Source organism: Ascidia mentula, chromosome 7 (genome assembly GCF_947561715.1).
Source record: "Ascidia mentula chromosome 7, kaAscMent1.1, whole genome shotgun sequence".
Lineage (NCBI taxonomy): Eukaryota > Metazoa > Chordata > Ascidiacea > Phlebobranchia > Ascidiidae > Ascidia > Ascidia mentula.
The window spans coordinates 6535791-6551838 of NC_138572.1; the positions used below are offsets into that span (position 1 = coordinate 6535791).

The window sequence follows — 16048 nt, forward strand, 5'->3', positions numbered from 1 at the left end:
CAGTGTTAGCAACAAATATGCAGAAAGTGACAACTTACATAACTTTATCAAAGTTTTTGGATTTGTTTTTGTCAAAATCTAACGTTATGAGGTAAGATTAAGTTCGATTGAAAAGGGGTCTTGGGCCTCAAGTTTCCAAACATAAAAACCTCAAAACGTTTTCGATAAATTTAAAAGCGTCATGTGCTCTTCGCTCTAATCAGAATTTCGCATTTAACGACCTCGATTCATGGTAAAAACATGGTCTGGATCACTTCCAGTATCGCGCAAACACGTGACTACAGGTAGCTCCTATACGGTTGCACGCAATAAGCCGGCAAATGCGCGTCAATGGGGCCCAAATAAAGCTTCCTAGTGATGATGTAGGGCCAAAACGTGTGTTGCGCACAGTCATGGAACCGTGTTTGGTCATGCCTGACCGCACCCAACTTGCAAATACCATCGGCTATCCGAGCAAAGCCATGTAACGAATTTTAAACGGGAAAAACGAAACGGAGTCACGCTCAAACAATAAACTTGTGCGCAGATGCAAAGTATTCCCAACGATACTAATATATTTTTTTAATTAGCGTGCTAATTACCACGAACAATTGACTGTCTGCCAATAATTGGATGGAAATAAACGAAAACTAACACAAACAATGAATTCAGATTTTCAGTAATCATTTAGGACAAAATTTTACTCTTTTTATTTCTATGATTTAATAAAGCAAAAAAACAAACAAAGAATTTTGTTGTTATTTCCTTTAATTCGGACATTTATCAGTGACAACTAGACAGTCGCCATAAATAAAATATACAGTTTTAACCAACAACCCCTCGCGAAATGTTTTAGGTCAATCCTACACAGGAAAGAAATGGTGTTTAACTGTTTTCCGTTCTACAAGCGCGCAAGTCATGCAAGGGACAATGAAAACCACAAATTCCGTCTTGAGCTCGTGTAAGTGTGTCGTGGTTGTTCTAAAGGTTACATTGGCATGCATGTGCACTAGGCAATCTTGTAGAGCCGGTAAAGAATTGAATTCAAGTCACAGAGCATCTGCTGCTTTTGCTTGCATGGATTGGTAAATGGCATAAAAGACTTCGCACTAGATTTTGTGAAGCACAAAGCAATTTTGCATTTGACCTTTAAAAGTACTAGCAGACAAAGTCAACTTCCAATAGATAAATAGTTTGGCCTTAGGGGCTACGGCCTCCAGTTGGCTACACCGTCAAAACCAGTGAGATAAGTAAGTTTGCAATCACCGGGGGCAAAGATGCGATAACGATTCTGGATTTGGATTTACCGAGATTGTAATAATCAAACACAAGCCGACAATACTTTCTGTTTTGGATGAGTTAGCGTGTGGTTGTCAAGTATCCGTTAAACAACCGCGTTTTAATTCCTGACACATCTAATAACTTCAGACTGGTCACAAAAATGTGAATGTTTTGTTGCGCAAATATTTGTGTTGGGCGTGCAACCCTATAAGTAATTATAAAACAAGTAACCGAACGAATTATATCCATATATCAAAGCCTAATCACACCAACGTCATTAAATAGAGCTAAAATGTTAATGCGTAATTAAGCACGCAACTTCAAATCAAATGACATGATTTCATAACTTTAATGACCACGAATTCATTTAGCAAACAAAACGCCGGGCTTTTCTGTAATAAAACTATTACACAACATATCTATATTTGTAATCGACATTTTACGTTTTCAATCGTGCATGGGAATAATACAGACGTAACTTCTCACAGGGTTTTGGCAATCTTCCGTGCGCAAAATCAAAAGTAAGAAAAACGGGGCGAGGACTTGAAAAACGGCGTGAAAAAGAGAAAGTCTGCATACATTTCATAGCTTCTACCTCCAAGTCAGTTTAATTTAAGAAACGAGCGATACTGAGTACCGTTAGGTGGATACGTGTCAGTGCTTTAATTTATGGTGGTCGTTTATGGCCGCATGTGATGAGTTCCTTGGTGTTAATTAAATAGCCTTATTAAAGGTGCAGACGGCTCTCGCAACTTATATAAACAGAGTTTTTAGCTGTAGTCTGCACGCTTTTATGGACTTTGTATGTTGTGAGTGTACTACACGCGCCTTTAAAGTAAAACGTCAATGATAGCAAAAAGTTTTTAGTTAAAGTTGTGGTCACTTAGGTATATATGTGTATATATATATATATATAGACCAAATCGAAGCAGCAGCAAAACCAGTCAACGACAAATCTACTGTAGACGAACCAAATATGTTTTTACAGAAATACTTATGATGACGCTTTGAAAGAACAGTAAACGGCATTTTAAACAACTTTTTGTGTGCAGATATACTATACGTCAACAAACAAGATTTGAAACTGCCTTTAAACTGCTCAGGATGTTGCGGATAGCTCTGTGTTTCACCATGATAGCGACGGTTCTTGCAAGTAAGTTTTTTATGTAGTACCAGCGTACAAGTTATTTGTCCTACGATCCCCGTGTAGGCCCCATCAATCAAATATACCAAAGGCGCATTACAAAATAAACGCAACCTCGGCGTTTCGAATGGCACACGTGCGCATACGATACCTTAATTTGGTAACAACCGCTGGTATCGCCCGCCAATTGTAACGCGGTTGGTGCCGAATTACAAAGTGGATAGGAAACGGATGCTTCCCTGCGAAACGGAAAGGCGTGTGTTGTATTTGTGGTGGATAAATATCAACATTATATTTATAAAGTGAAACACGCAATTGCAAACCTGACTACATTTTTTACGCGCAGTTTTTTTATAATGTAATGTAAATTTGAGTAAAAAAAAAACACTACTATTAATCAAAAAGACGACAAAACAAATTTCGATCATAACCTCAAGTATAAATATACAATTGACGTCACTTTGCACGAGTCGATGCACGATCTTAGCATGTGGAATGCAGCACCCATCCCTAAAAGGTCACAACAGGGCCAAAAACTTGTTTTTTAATCTATCATATGATTCCGGCTATCAACGTGACGTTCACAAACGCAATCCCGGAGCCAGATCAATCATAACCAGGAAGGTAACCGGTGTCAATCGGTTTAAGGTCGTTTAATACTCTTTTCGTCGTGACGTATTTTGGCATGAAATGGAAAACCTCTAGCTTACATTTCATCGTTACACCAGGAATTTCATCACATCTGTTGTTAATATGTCAATTGATTGATTAGACCTGTGTCAACAGATTGCCTTTTATGATATTATTATTATGGTGTTCTATAGGAACCGTTTACGCACCGAACATTTCAGTGCGTTGTTCCTGATGAATACAAAACACAAAAACCAAAGACTGTGATTTATCACAAATCTAGATTGGACGAAGGATCTCACTGTTTGAATTTTATTTGCACAAGCACATGCTTTCCATAAATGTAAACTCAAAGTTTTCGATGCACAAGTTCGTGATTGCGAGTTTTCCAAAAAAATACCTAAGAAGCAAAGGCCGCGTGGCAACTTTGACTTCGAGCCAAACATGACCTTCACAGACAGCAGAAGGTTCAACCCCAAACACGTGGAGTGCAAACAAGATATTGTGATATCGCTGACCTATTGCAAATCAGCGAAGAAACTTAGTACCACCTCGGGCAGTGTAACGCTAAGGAACACGACGTAGGTGTTTTGGGTTTAGGCAGGATTGTGGCTTTAGTGTTCTTATCCCATTGTTGATGCTTATTCTGGTACACCACTTAATAGTGCTAATGGAATTTTTGAAGTGAAAGCTAGTTTTAATCCATTTGACCGTTAAACTGTTAAATCTAATTAGTTATAACAGTAACTTGCAGTTTTTAAAATCATCGCAATTGCAAAAAAGTGTCACTGATTTCGAATGAAAAATGTTGTGGATCATGCTAATGGTTTTATTATTCTAGGTATCATTGTTAAAAAGGGAAATTTAAATATTTTCTCACAAAAACACATAATTTTAAACTTGTACATATCCTACTTGGTGTGTTCCAACCCGTAACGTTTTGTCAGGAAAAAATGCACAAACTAGACGAGGCCGTGTAATTGTGCGACTTGGTTATCGCGAAAGAGCATCTGCAGCAAGATTTCAATCTTCTGTATACAAACCACAGTAAGGTACATGAAACAGGGGTGGTGAGCCATTGGCGCCTCACAAGGCGTTTTAAGGAAACTGGTTTGCTGTTGCAGCAGAAGAGTGGTATAAACTGGTAACCATTGTTTCCTGAACCGAGGATAAGCTTTCGCATTCGCTTCGGGAAAAATGAAATATTTAGAAACTCATGACGTCACGTAATTCTACTTAAAACAAAAAAATATGGTCGTTTTTTATTTGTTATATTCATGTTGCCACCCGACATTACTCCCTTACAAAGATACTGTTAGGATGCTATCCACTGTCGTATAGTGTATTGTTTATTATTTGCATGAAACGAAAAGATTGATAAATTTTCTTTTCGTTGATATAACTATTCGCCGAAATAGATACAAGTTCGTTAAAACAAAGTTATGAATGCTACTACGAGTTGAATGCTGCATAATGGTCACAATGTTACATCAAACACAGTTGCAATTTCACGTGCATTTATCCTATACAATTGTTGAGACGCCTTTAAACATGTTTATCTATGTTTAGATACACGCTGTGGGGGGCAGTGGTGCCGAGGCATCAAACGTTACTGCTGCGAATCTGGTCGAAGGCCTTACTGCGTCGTGAGCCCACGAAGCTGCGTGTCGAGGACGTTATGCGCCCGCGTGAGATGCCCGGAAGAGACGCCTCACTGCTGCGGGAGCGAAACAGCGGCTTTCTGTGTGCGAAGTAGCAAGCAATGTGCACCGAGAAATGGGTGCGGCTCGTCCCGGTGCAGTTGGATCAAACCCTACTGTTGTGACAAGGATGGCGAGAGGCAATACTGCACCTTCACGGCGCGCACATGCGTGAGCAGACAGACGTGCGGTGGAGAATTTTGCGACCGTCTCAAACCTTATTGCTGTCCGGTCGGGGGCGCCCACTGCACGCGGAGCAGATTCACTTGTAACGTACGCAAGAGGGCGCCACAGAACAGACCGCAGGTGCGGATCAACGTCAACCGACGCACCTTCGGTAAGTAATTCCTATTTATAACGGAGTTAATGTTGGGCACAACAAATATGTTTACCCTTAAGAGATTGGCGATCATTTCTTTTCCGTTCTCATTTACGCAAATTTAAACAAAACATGTATATTTATGTGAACTGCATACAAGACCACTGTTTCGACCACTAAGGTTTATAATCCAGGGAGCAATTCGGCTGAATATTATTAAACTTCACATGTTACCTACAGAAAGCACAGTCTGCGGAAGTATGACATGCTCTCCAGTTCGACCAGTTTGTTGCACGCAGGGCAGCCGACCCTACTGTGCAGTGAGCGTGCGAAGTTGCCAAAACCGCCGATTAAACTTTTGTGGAAACTCCGTTTGTTCGTCTCTTAGGCCCCATTGCTGTACATTCAGAGGTCTGTCTTTCTGTGTTGCGAAAGAGAGTCAGTGCCCAACACCAAGCTGTGGAAGCGAGACATGTAACCGAGCTAAGCCGCACTGCTGCCGTCGCGGACCTGAGCCTTACTGCTCGGTAGGGTTAAGATCGTGCGTGTACAAACAGCGCTGTGGGTCGGGATACTGTTACGCCGCCAAACCCTACTGCTGCGGATCTGGAAAATTTGCAAGTTGTGTCAGGAAAGAACAGCAGTGCGCTGAGAAAGTGACGCCCAGGAATGAGGTTGCGGCAGTGGCGACGACTGCTACGACTCTAGCAACGACGACTGTGAAGCCAGTGGCGACGACTGTGGAGCCAGTGACGACGACTGTGGAGCCAGTGGTGACGACTGTGGAGACTCTCGCGACGACGACTGTGGAGCCAGTGGCGACGACTGCTACGACTCTAACGACGACTGTGGAGCCAGTGGCGACGACTGTGGAGCCAGTGACAACGACTGTGGAGCCAGTGGAGACGACTGTGGAGACTCTGGCGAAAACGACTGTGGAGCCAGTGGCGACGACGACTGTTGAGACTCTAGTGACATCGAGCGGCACTAATAACGCGCCAAACGCAACCACTAGAGTGAGCAGCGGAGCAGGCTCCGACGCTGATACTATCATGTAATTGCTTATTTTACCCACAAAATTTCAATGTTTGTACTATTGATTTTGTACATAAATTTTTCAATAAATCACATGATGGTTATACGCCGGGTCACATTTTTATGTTCAAAGTACCCAGACTCCCTAAATAATCCCACAGGGAGCTTTTACTACATGTTTTAATTCACCATAAACGTGCAACGTATACGGAAAGACGTGATAGTTCAACCGCATAGCATTGCTTACAGAGACTCGAATGACCAGCGTAAGGCGTCATTACTAGAGTTTCGTGTGTACGCAAATGCTAAGTTAGTCCACCGTACAAAATGAAATATTAGCTTTGCATGTTCGAGATTGCTTAGAACGCGGCAAGGTCTTAGGTCTCTATGAAGCGTAGAAAGGTTTCATTTTACTTGGGAGACAGGCCTTTTTAGTGACCGAAACGTAGATTTTAACGACAGAAGTTTTGGCCACATTCGTCCTGTTTATAGCGTTTACCTGACATGTAACAGTGGTGAATTCTAACTGGTGTAATATGACGAGAGATTGGATGGTATACTGTTCATATCATAACATCATAGTCATGCTTCATGCCTAAATCAAATTGGTTTTGCTTGTGAAACAACTGAGTAAAACATACCTTAACCTGAACTAATTGTCGCCATGTAACCTTCGACCCAAGAAAAATGATGACAATCAAGAAACGGTCAATTAGCGTCAAATAGGAGTTATCCTCAATTAAGCCATTTTCACGAAAGAAATCCAATAGGACGATAATTCAACCGGGCCGGGCAGCAATTAGAACTGCTTCGTTAAGGCCAATATCAGATAGAGCAGTGATAAATACCTGGAGAATCAAGTTTTGGGTGTCTGATAATGCGCATGTTTGCGCAATTTATACTGGCGTTTCAAAATAGCTGCTGAAAGTCATTTTAAAATTTGGAATTTCAAACAGAAAACAAAAGTGTAATTTGTAACTGATTGTAGCTGATTTTTACGTACTGTAGTGTCCAGAGAACAAAGGAACATTTGTTTTATTTTTTACTGTTTCCATCAGTTAGTTAGAAAGGATTTCTGAAATGCTAGCATCCTCTGTTAAAAATATCGTGATAGTTTAGATGTTGGAGTCGTAATATATGCTTGTATCACGTTGATATCAAAAACACAGAAACAGCATTTTGGGGAAAATGCATTGATTGGTTATAAATACTTAACAAAATTCAAATGCACGGACAGTTAATAGGAATTGTGAACAACAAACCCTGACAATAAATTGCCATAATTTGGTTTAAACAAAAATAATCTGACATTTTGAAATAAAAATCGTGAAACGTAAACAAGAAGTTGGCGAAAAAATCCACCGCGGGGCCATACAAAGTACCAGGCCACCGTGCGAATAACGCAGCCCACAATTAATTCGGTCTTACTAAAATGGTAAGTGGGTGGCATATTAAGTAGATATCGTTTCGCATAGTTCCGCATTATGACGACTTCGTGGCAACGATGCAAAAAGGACTGTCCTTTTTTCTTCATTCGCCCACGCGTGCCCGCTTTTTTATTTACGCACGTCCGTCGAATGCAAAACTAATCGCGTGCTTTTAGTAGTTTCGGTGTATGTGTGTTGAAGGACGTCACACTCAGAGTTATGCATGCAGAAATAGGGATGCATTTGCTGTGATAAAATGTGTTGATAATTTTGGTTTTTATATGGTAATATATATTTATATTATATTTTTGCAATATACAGAATATTGTAAAGCTGAGAAAAGTTGTTTTCAATCAACCCGCTCTATCGCTCCAACCTTCAAGGTTGTGTCTTTAGTTACACCAACTAAAACAGTTTTCATTAAAATAATCTTTACATCAAATAACCAAATATCTTCTCGAAAACCGACAAAAATTATTACAAACGCCTGTATTAGAATTTACAACCAGCCTAACGCAACATGAGCATAGCCCAACACCAAGCCAGCATAAGTGCAGTGTTAATTCAGGTGCAAATAGCAGTAAGTGTTGTGGCTAATCATGGATTTTGTAACAGGCAAAGGTGGTATTTGAAAGTGCAGTGGTTTCCACTGAACGGAGAAATGCTTATGATGAGATTCTGCACGCGCCGGACGATAATTTGAATATAGGCTTTAAATGGAAGAGGCAATATAGCAAAAAAAGGTCATGAATTTTAGATTGCATACAACAAAAGGTTTGACACACTATAAGCTAATGGATGTATGTATTTAAATATTACTACCAGCAGAAGAAACATTCTGATCTTCTTAAAAAAATGGTGGGATGTGGTACGCATGTAAACCTAGAATCGCCAAGGCGACACAACAGGTATAAATTGTTTGTCGCTAGTGCTGTTTAATGCAGTTGAAGTAACGAAGTGTAGGAGAGGTTATGTATTAATCCAATTTGTGTAATGTTAGCCAGTTTTGCTATTCAGTCGTGAGTATCAAGTATGGTCAAATGTTTTCAAATAGTTTGAATAACAGGTTAGTTGTACTGGGCATAGCCAACTACCCATTAACCCAAGTAGGTTCTTTGAAGCATATGAGAAGGCAACACCTTGTCAAAATACGACAGAATTTTGCGAAAATTGTGCATTTAGACATCATCATATACTGAATACGGCGTTGTATTATCTCTCATACAGTTTATTAACCTAATATAGGCCCAAAGCGCCCTAAAGCTGTAAAGACAGATTTAATTCGAGCTCCTGTCACACCTTTGCACTAAATTAGCCGTTACGTTGACGGAACTATGTAGAATAACATACGCTGGTCAAGCGATGCCTGTTGCCGGTTGTTCGTGACGATCCAATTAAATATCTTGTTGGGCGCTTAGGTCATCAATCGTGACCATTATCTTCGAAAATCAGACGCTTGGACCTAACAAGTGTTTACACACAGCACACGCTCACGCATAAACTGATGTTGGCACGGCCGGGCATGGATTAAAATCATTAAGTCCGATGAAATATCTCAGTCCATGATACATATACACAATCGTGTTTGAGTGGACAGCACCGAGGTCGCCAATTAATAAGCCCACAGGTCAAAAAAATAAACCAATTTCGCGATTACTGCGAAGCTTCAGCCATCGTGATCCGATTAAGATTCGGTTGCCATTGGAGAAAACCTCGAAGGTCTGTTACATTCATACTGTGATACCTGAACTGAGCATTACCTGTTGCAGGATATAGTTAATTCGTGGAGTCATATCGCCAAGTGCGTAGGCGAATTGGGATTGGACAGTCCGTTGGTAATTGTTACTTTGCAATCTACTGGAAAGGTGTGTCGGTGATCGGAATGGAAGTAATGAGATTTGTGGCAATTTGTTTCGGCCTATTTGGCATCGGTGCTCTCGTCGATGCCCAAGGTGTGTATGTCCTTGATAAATTGTAACATATTTTAGCATTTTTTTCCTTTTCACAGTAACAATATAGATATGTACATTTTAAACATTATGTTGGCTATGCTGGATTGATAACGAAATATTGCAGTATTGAAATAACTTACCAGATGTAACATAACCATTGCAATTTTTATGGTCTCAAGTTGTGACACTTTTTAAATCAATGAATCGGGAATTGTCGCGTAAACTTACATGTTTAAGAAATGTTGCTGCCAATTTTAGAGTTTAAATCCGATATTCAAATCATAAATGCAATAAAGCTTGTAGGTCATGTTCCGACAATTTCAATCGAATAACATTATCCGAAGGGTGCCGAATTTCGAAACGATTACGGGTTGGCATCTTTGGAACAACAAGCAATGAAGTGCTTTAACCACTGAATAAACATGTTCAAATCCAAGTTTGGAATCCACTTATTTTAAAAGAGCAGTTGTGCTTTGTTGTCCAAGTCTCATTATTGTAAAGTAAGGAACGTGAATTCCGCCATTAAACATACTGAAGTGCAAATTTTGCACTTTCGAGACATTTAAAGTTGAGGCAATTACGATCATAATAGGACCTTCGATATAACACCTGAACTCTGCTTGTGAGTGACAGGATTAAGTAGCAAAAAGCTGCGGCAGGAGGTAAACAACATACCTTAGTTTGCGACTCACCATGTACTATCGCCCGAGGAGCAAATTTTTACCAACGCGCGCGTTGCACGTGCCACTCAGTGATATAAATCTCGCGTCGATGTCATGGAAAGGCGGTTTTCCGCAAGTTGTGAATATTTACAGATTCGGTTTTTTTCGCAGTTTGTCATGTTGCTTATCATATCCAAATTGCGTGTTACGATATAGCCCCTAAAATATTTATAGGTCGCCTGTATGTCTTAAGTAAAAGCAGGTCTTAACACAAGTTTAGCAACATCTAAAAACACACCAAAAATTCAATTTTACCTAGAATCGGTATCATACGATTTATACTTGTGTCCCAAACCAACTTTCAAATACAAACCGCATCAGTCAAAGGGCACCGAACATTAGAGGAATATTATAACCAGAAAATATACATAATGTGGGTGACATTGCGCTGCACGTCAGGGGCAATTTCGTGACATCCAAAACAAAAAACGGCGAAGGAGATGCCCTGGAAAAGTCAATACCGTAATATTGGATCCTTTAAGACGCGTGGCTTAATTTCTGTTGAAACATGGGATGGTACGTGCAATATAATGGGCACATTATAAAAAACCTGGTGTTCGTACTGAGTGATACAAAGAGAAACGTTTGATAGATGTTAGCAGAAAATATAAATTGATTAAGCTTACATCCGTATATTATGTGATTCTGAAAGCACTGTTATACTATATGTTACTAATATTTAAAAGTGATGGGCGCCTAACTAAAGAACCTTTATGGTTTTATCGGGGGTGTTCCATTCTATAAATTTTGTTATTTGTGTTTTAGTTTATCATTAAATGCATTTATTTGATATTAATTAACTTTAGGCTATTTGCGCGTTCTATTATACTGTATTTTGTTTTCATTCACAAACGCATGTAAGCAAAGCCCAGGCAATTAACAATAATGTTGTGTTTTTTTTAGGAGAACAATGCGGATTCCAGACCTGCAACATTGTGAAACGTTACTGCTGCTTGAAAGGTGATACACCGTATTGCACAGTGAGTCCACGAAGCTGCGTCGCCAGGAACATGTGTGGCAGTAAAACGTGCTCGGTGAGCAAGCCATATTGTTGTGGAGTAGGTCGATTGGCTTACTGCACCAAGGCTGGACGCAACTGTGTGGCAACCATATGTGGTCAGGGGTCTTGTACAAGGCAAAAACCCTACTGTTGTGGATCAGGAAACACAGCATACTGCACAGAAAACAGCCAAACGTGTCAGGCTTCAAACTGTGGTGGTGGACAATGTCCCTCCTATAAACCGCACTGCTGTAAAGCTGGACCAAGGTTCTATTGCGCAAGGGATAGCGGAGATTGTGTAAACACTTTCGACTGCGGGACCAACACTTGTAATGTTGTCACTCCATACTGTTGCGAAACTGGTGCAGACAAGTACTGTGCCGTGGGTCGACGAAATTGCGTTTACAGGCGTCAATGTGGCCCCAGCTTCTGTCTCTCTGAGTCTCCCTTCTGTTGCCAATATGGCACGGATTCATTCTGCACTCTCAACGCAGAGACTTGTGCAAAAATGTCCCCAAGTTCTGAGGTGGTAACACCAATCATAGAACAACCTATAAGCACCACGGCCTTGGCCACAAAGTTACAGACGAACACAGTTAGTCAGTTAGTCACCACCCCAACGACAACAACCCCATCATGTGGACGAATCTCTTGCTCAAGAGTAAAACGTCACTGTTGCCAACTTGGACCAGAGCCTTACTGCACAGTTAGCCCAAGAAGCTGCGTATTTAAAGTGTCCTGTGGTTCCATTTACTGTTTTTCGGGCGCCCCGCATTGTTGCGCGGATGCTGAGACCCCGTTTTGTACAAACGATGTCACTACTTGTCCTACAACAACCACTACTACAACCACAACAACAACTGCAACAACTACAGCAATTCCAACCACTACAGTTGCTCCAACGACCACTACAGTTGCTCCAACGACCACTACAGTTGCTCCAACGACCACTATAGTTGCTCCAAAGACCACTACTGTTGCTCCAACGACCACTACAGTTGCTCCAACCACAACTACATTTGCTCCAACGACCACTACTGTTGCTCCAACGACCACTACAGTTGCTCCAACCACAACTACAGTTGCTCCAACGACCACTACTGTTGCTCCAACGACCACTACAGTTGCTCCAACCACAACTACATTTGCTCCAACTACCACTAAAGTTGCTCCAACCTCAGATGCAGCAGCGCCACCCACCTCAACAACTACAGTTGCTCCAACGACCACTACAGTTGCCCCAACCACTACTACTGTTGCTCCAACCACCACTGCAGCAGCGGCACCCTCCACAACGACAACACAAGCTCCAATCACTATTACGAAGACAACGGAAAACCCAAGTACAACAACAACGACGTTTTCGGAAGGTCCATCGACTACAACCTCTATACAAACCCCGCCCATTGCAACAACAGTTGAAAAAACAACTACAACAGGTACCACCACAATAACGTCTCCAAGCACAACGACAGCAACAATAACTACAAAAACAACTACAACACCTACCACAACAAAATCTCTTACGACACCTGCAACCACAACCGCATTACCAATCGCCACGACGCAAACAGTTACCACAGCTGCTAGAACTACATCACCAACCACAGAATTAACAAAACCAGATAACATCTCCATAGAAGTGCCAATCACCACCACAAACACAACAAGTACAATTACAAATAATGCGATAATCACAACAACAACAACCTTCGCAAAGATGGCAACAACAGCTGCAACCAGTGCTGAAACACTAAGTGCTACAAATGCAGCACCAACTGCAACACTTTATACAACTAAACTTACACCAAATATGAGCTCATCCGAAGCCACTGAGACGACAACTACAGGTACAACAGCAACACCTAGAGGCAATCCTGCAACCATTGCTACAACAACTACATCTGTGACATCCACAACTGCAAGGGCAACAACTAATGACGCTGTGACCGCGAAGCCTACAAAATTCTCTAAAGCCACAAATGAAACAGTTGTAGTTTCCTCATCCACAAGTTCAGCATCAACAACAGAAGATTTTGCAAGCACAAAATTAACCACAGAAATTCCAATCACGATTGCAAGAGAATCTACGGTGCTTTCCACCAGAATGTCAGGCAATATTTCAACAACTGCAACCACACAAACGACAATTGTACCAGTAGTTACAGTCATAAACGCAGACAACACCACCATCGTCACTAGTACATCTATATTTCAATCCACAACTTATACAACGAATGCGACAAGCGCAGCAGACGCGGCTACCGCAGGCCCAGCAGACACACAAACTACTACGAAACCAAATACGACTTCTTCGACTATAATAGCAACTGATAATGTAACAAAATCCTTTGCAACAGAAAACACGACTTCCGATGCTGCGGGAACAAACAAGACAAGCTCGTCACCAATACAAGGAAGCACATCAAGAGTAAGATGTTGGTTGATAACTTGCAGTTATGTTTATTAAAATCGCCGTAGCACTGTCGTGTATTTTAGACATTTATCCACCGGTTTTGCATACCTATTAACTCACGACCTACCAATTGTACAATTAGGCTAATGCCATTTTCAAATCTTTATTACTCAGGGTGCAGATAGCGGGGGGAGCGAAACAACAACGTTGATCGCCAGCAGCGTAAAGGAAGACCAAACTGCTTTGGAATTTACAACTACCATGGGTTCGGATGCCCCAGCTGCGACAACAAAAACGATGTTGGTGAACTCAAAAAAACCTACCAACGAGTTTCTAGTGCCTTCCACACCCTCTGTGGAGAAGACAACGAACGTAGAAGGGGTCGTGAATCAAGCAATGCCACAGTAAGTCTAATCATGGTGTATTGAGCTTGTTTAAGCTGGTGTGCACAAACACTAATTGGAATTGTCTCTGTGTTGCTAGTTAGCCGAGAAAACCGTCCTAAGTTACCAGCTGCATTGGTGAGACCCGATAGGTCTAAACAGTGTGCTGTGCACAATTGTCTGAAACTCACTGATCATTATCGGCTCATTGCTCGTACAAAGAAAATTGTGTTGCTAGTGCCTTAGGTTTTTGCATTGTTGCCAACGTTTGTAATTGGCCACGACAAAACTGGTCAGGTTTTTATTAGTAAGGATTAATTGTATCCTCGTTTAAAACAATTACCTAAAAATATGCCAAGTCGTGTTGTAACTCACACATAGCTTCACAATTCGAATACCCAATTGAGACGTTTAACGCTAAATTGCTGAGAAGCAAAAATTTTCACATGCCTTTCGGCTGACTTGAAAACAACCCGGGTTCCAATTAAAGAGACGCTGAAGTGTGTAATTCGTGGCGCACCGTCAGAAGTTCCGAAATGTGTTTTGGATCGCAGTCTGTCGCAGAGTGTACGTCATACGGACCTTATAAGCCGACGATCTTCGCGTGGACGCAAAAGGAATGTTAAACGCTAAGCACAAATTAAAGGAAATTTTACCGATAATGATGCATTGGCCTTGCCAAAATATTTCAAAGGCACGTTTGGGACATTGGAAAAATAATTGAAATCCTCTATGTCGCTGAAGAAGTCAGATGTTGTTAAAACAACCAAAGCGCTTGTACTACAAAACTGGTACTCAATAAAAAAATTTTTTGGAGATTTTGGTGTGAAATAGTGAACAGTACCACAGTCTTTTTTGAAAAAAAGCAATTGACAATGAATCCAGCTAGTTAGGTGTAAATATTGCTGAAATAATTAAAAATATAATGATATTACAGAAACCTTTTGGTGGGAGTAACCGTGGCTGGTGCTGTTCTGGTCCTATCTTTCATCGCATTCATCGTCTACCGTGTTCACCGGAATAAACAGAAGACAGGGTTGTACGTGGTGAATTGTGATCCCTGAAAAACAACACGATGTGAGCAAGAGAATCGTCGATACAACCTCAAATGAACTTGTCTGGATGCTCAATTATAACTGGGAAGTGTCCAACGGAAGACTAAAGAGGTCGTGGTCAATAATAAACTCACTGTAATTATCTGTACAGAGAACATTTTGATAAGTCCGAACGTAATCTTGTTGGGACAAAGTTCGTGTGACGTCATATGGAGCTCAGTGCTATACAACACGAAAGGTGCGGAAAGAAGTTTTTTTTTTAGTTCTGAGCTGATTTTAACAGCTGTATGTATTTTAAGATTCAAAGTTATGTGTTGTATCGTGACAAGAAACTGAAAACATGGCAATAAATATGTACATTTGATGCAGTACATTAAACCTTTCACAAAACTTAAAATTCAAGAACATGAATTGCTTTGCGTTTGAAGTTTCATGATATTCACTACATGTCGCAGGCCTAGTTGTGCGACGACGCACATTTCTCCAACACGTTGTTTTCGGGTGTTTATGTAAAGTATTGGGCCGTCTTTTCTGCTTGTACTGCATTAGCAATGCAAAACTTTCTGACGTGCACGACTTTGGCAGGCGACGCGTATGACAAATTGGCATCGATGAATTTTTGTTCTGAGAAAACTTTCCATTAAATTTACTGTCTGACACCTGGTGTCAGGAAATTTTGAAACAGTTTGAACTGAAATGTTAGAGGAACTAAAGTGACTGTTTCTTTTTTAGATTTGCTTGTTGTCTGTTTTGTGTCTTGACTTTTGATACTCATAACTGCACGTTTTGGTAAACTGTATATGATTACTGTGATTTTTCTGTGTCGCTGATGTAATAAACTCCAAACAGCAGTCAAAACTACATGAGATAACCAGAGAAAAAGTGTATTTCCCCTACTCAAAGCAGTGGATTTTTAAATTTTTGGTCAAATGTCATAAAATAAAATCAGCGAATGCGTGGAAACGATGTTGTTGCTTCAACCCGTGCACGAGTTGTGTGGTTGTG

The 16048-nt window shown here is 40.8% G+C and overlaps 2 protein-coding genes across 2 annotated transcripts; both read left to right on the forward strand.

Moving 5' to 3' along the window:
* The first annotated feature begins 2316 nt into the window (after positions 1-2316).
* LOC145908731 (uncharacterized) lies at positions 2317-6185 on the forward strand. Its single transcript, XM_082996060.1, has 3 exons — positions 2317-2413; positions 4604-5071; positions 5294-6185. The coding sequence occupies exons 1-3, from the start codon at positions 2365-2367 to the stop codon at positions 6109-6111; spliced, it is 1335 nt and encodes a 444-aa protein (XP_082852186.1). The 5' UTR covers positions 2317-2364; the 3' UTR covers positions 6112-6185.
* A 3118-nt stretch (positions 6186-9303) lies between these two features.
* On the forward strand, positions 9304-15803 carry LOC145908341 (uncharacterized). The gene is made up of 5 exons (XM_082995601.1): positions 9304-9467; positions 11093-12628; positions 13550-13620; positions 13780-14009; positions 14926-15803. Exons 1-5 carry the CDS (start codon positions 9398-9400, stop codon positions 15050-15052), a joined length of 2034 nt encoding a protein of 677 aa, XP_082851727.1. The 5' UTR covers positions 9304-9397; the 3' UTR covers positions 15053-15803.
* Positions 15804-16048: the final 245 nt, after the last annotated feature.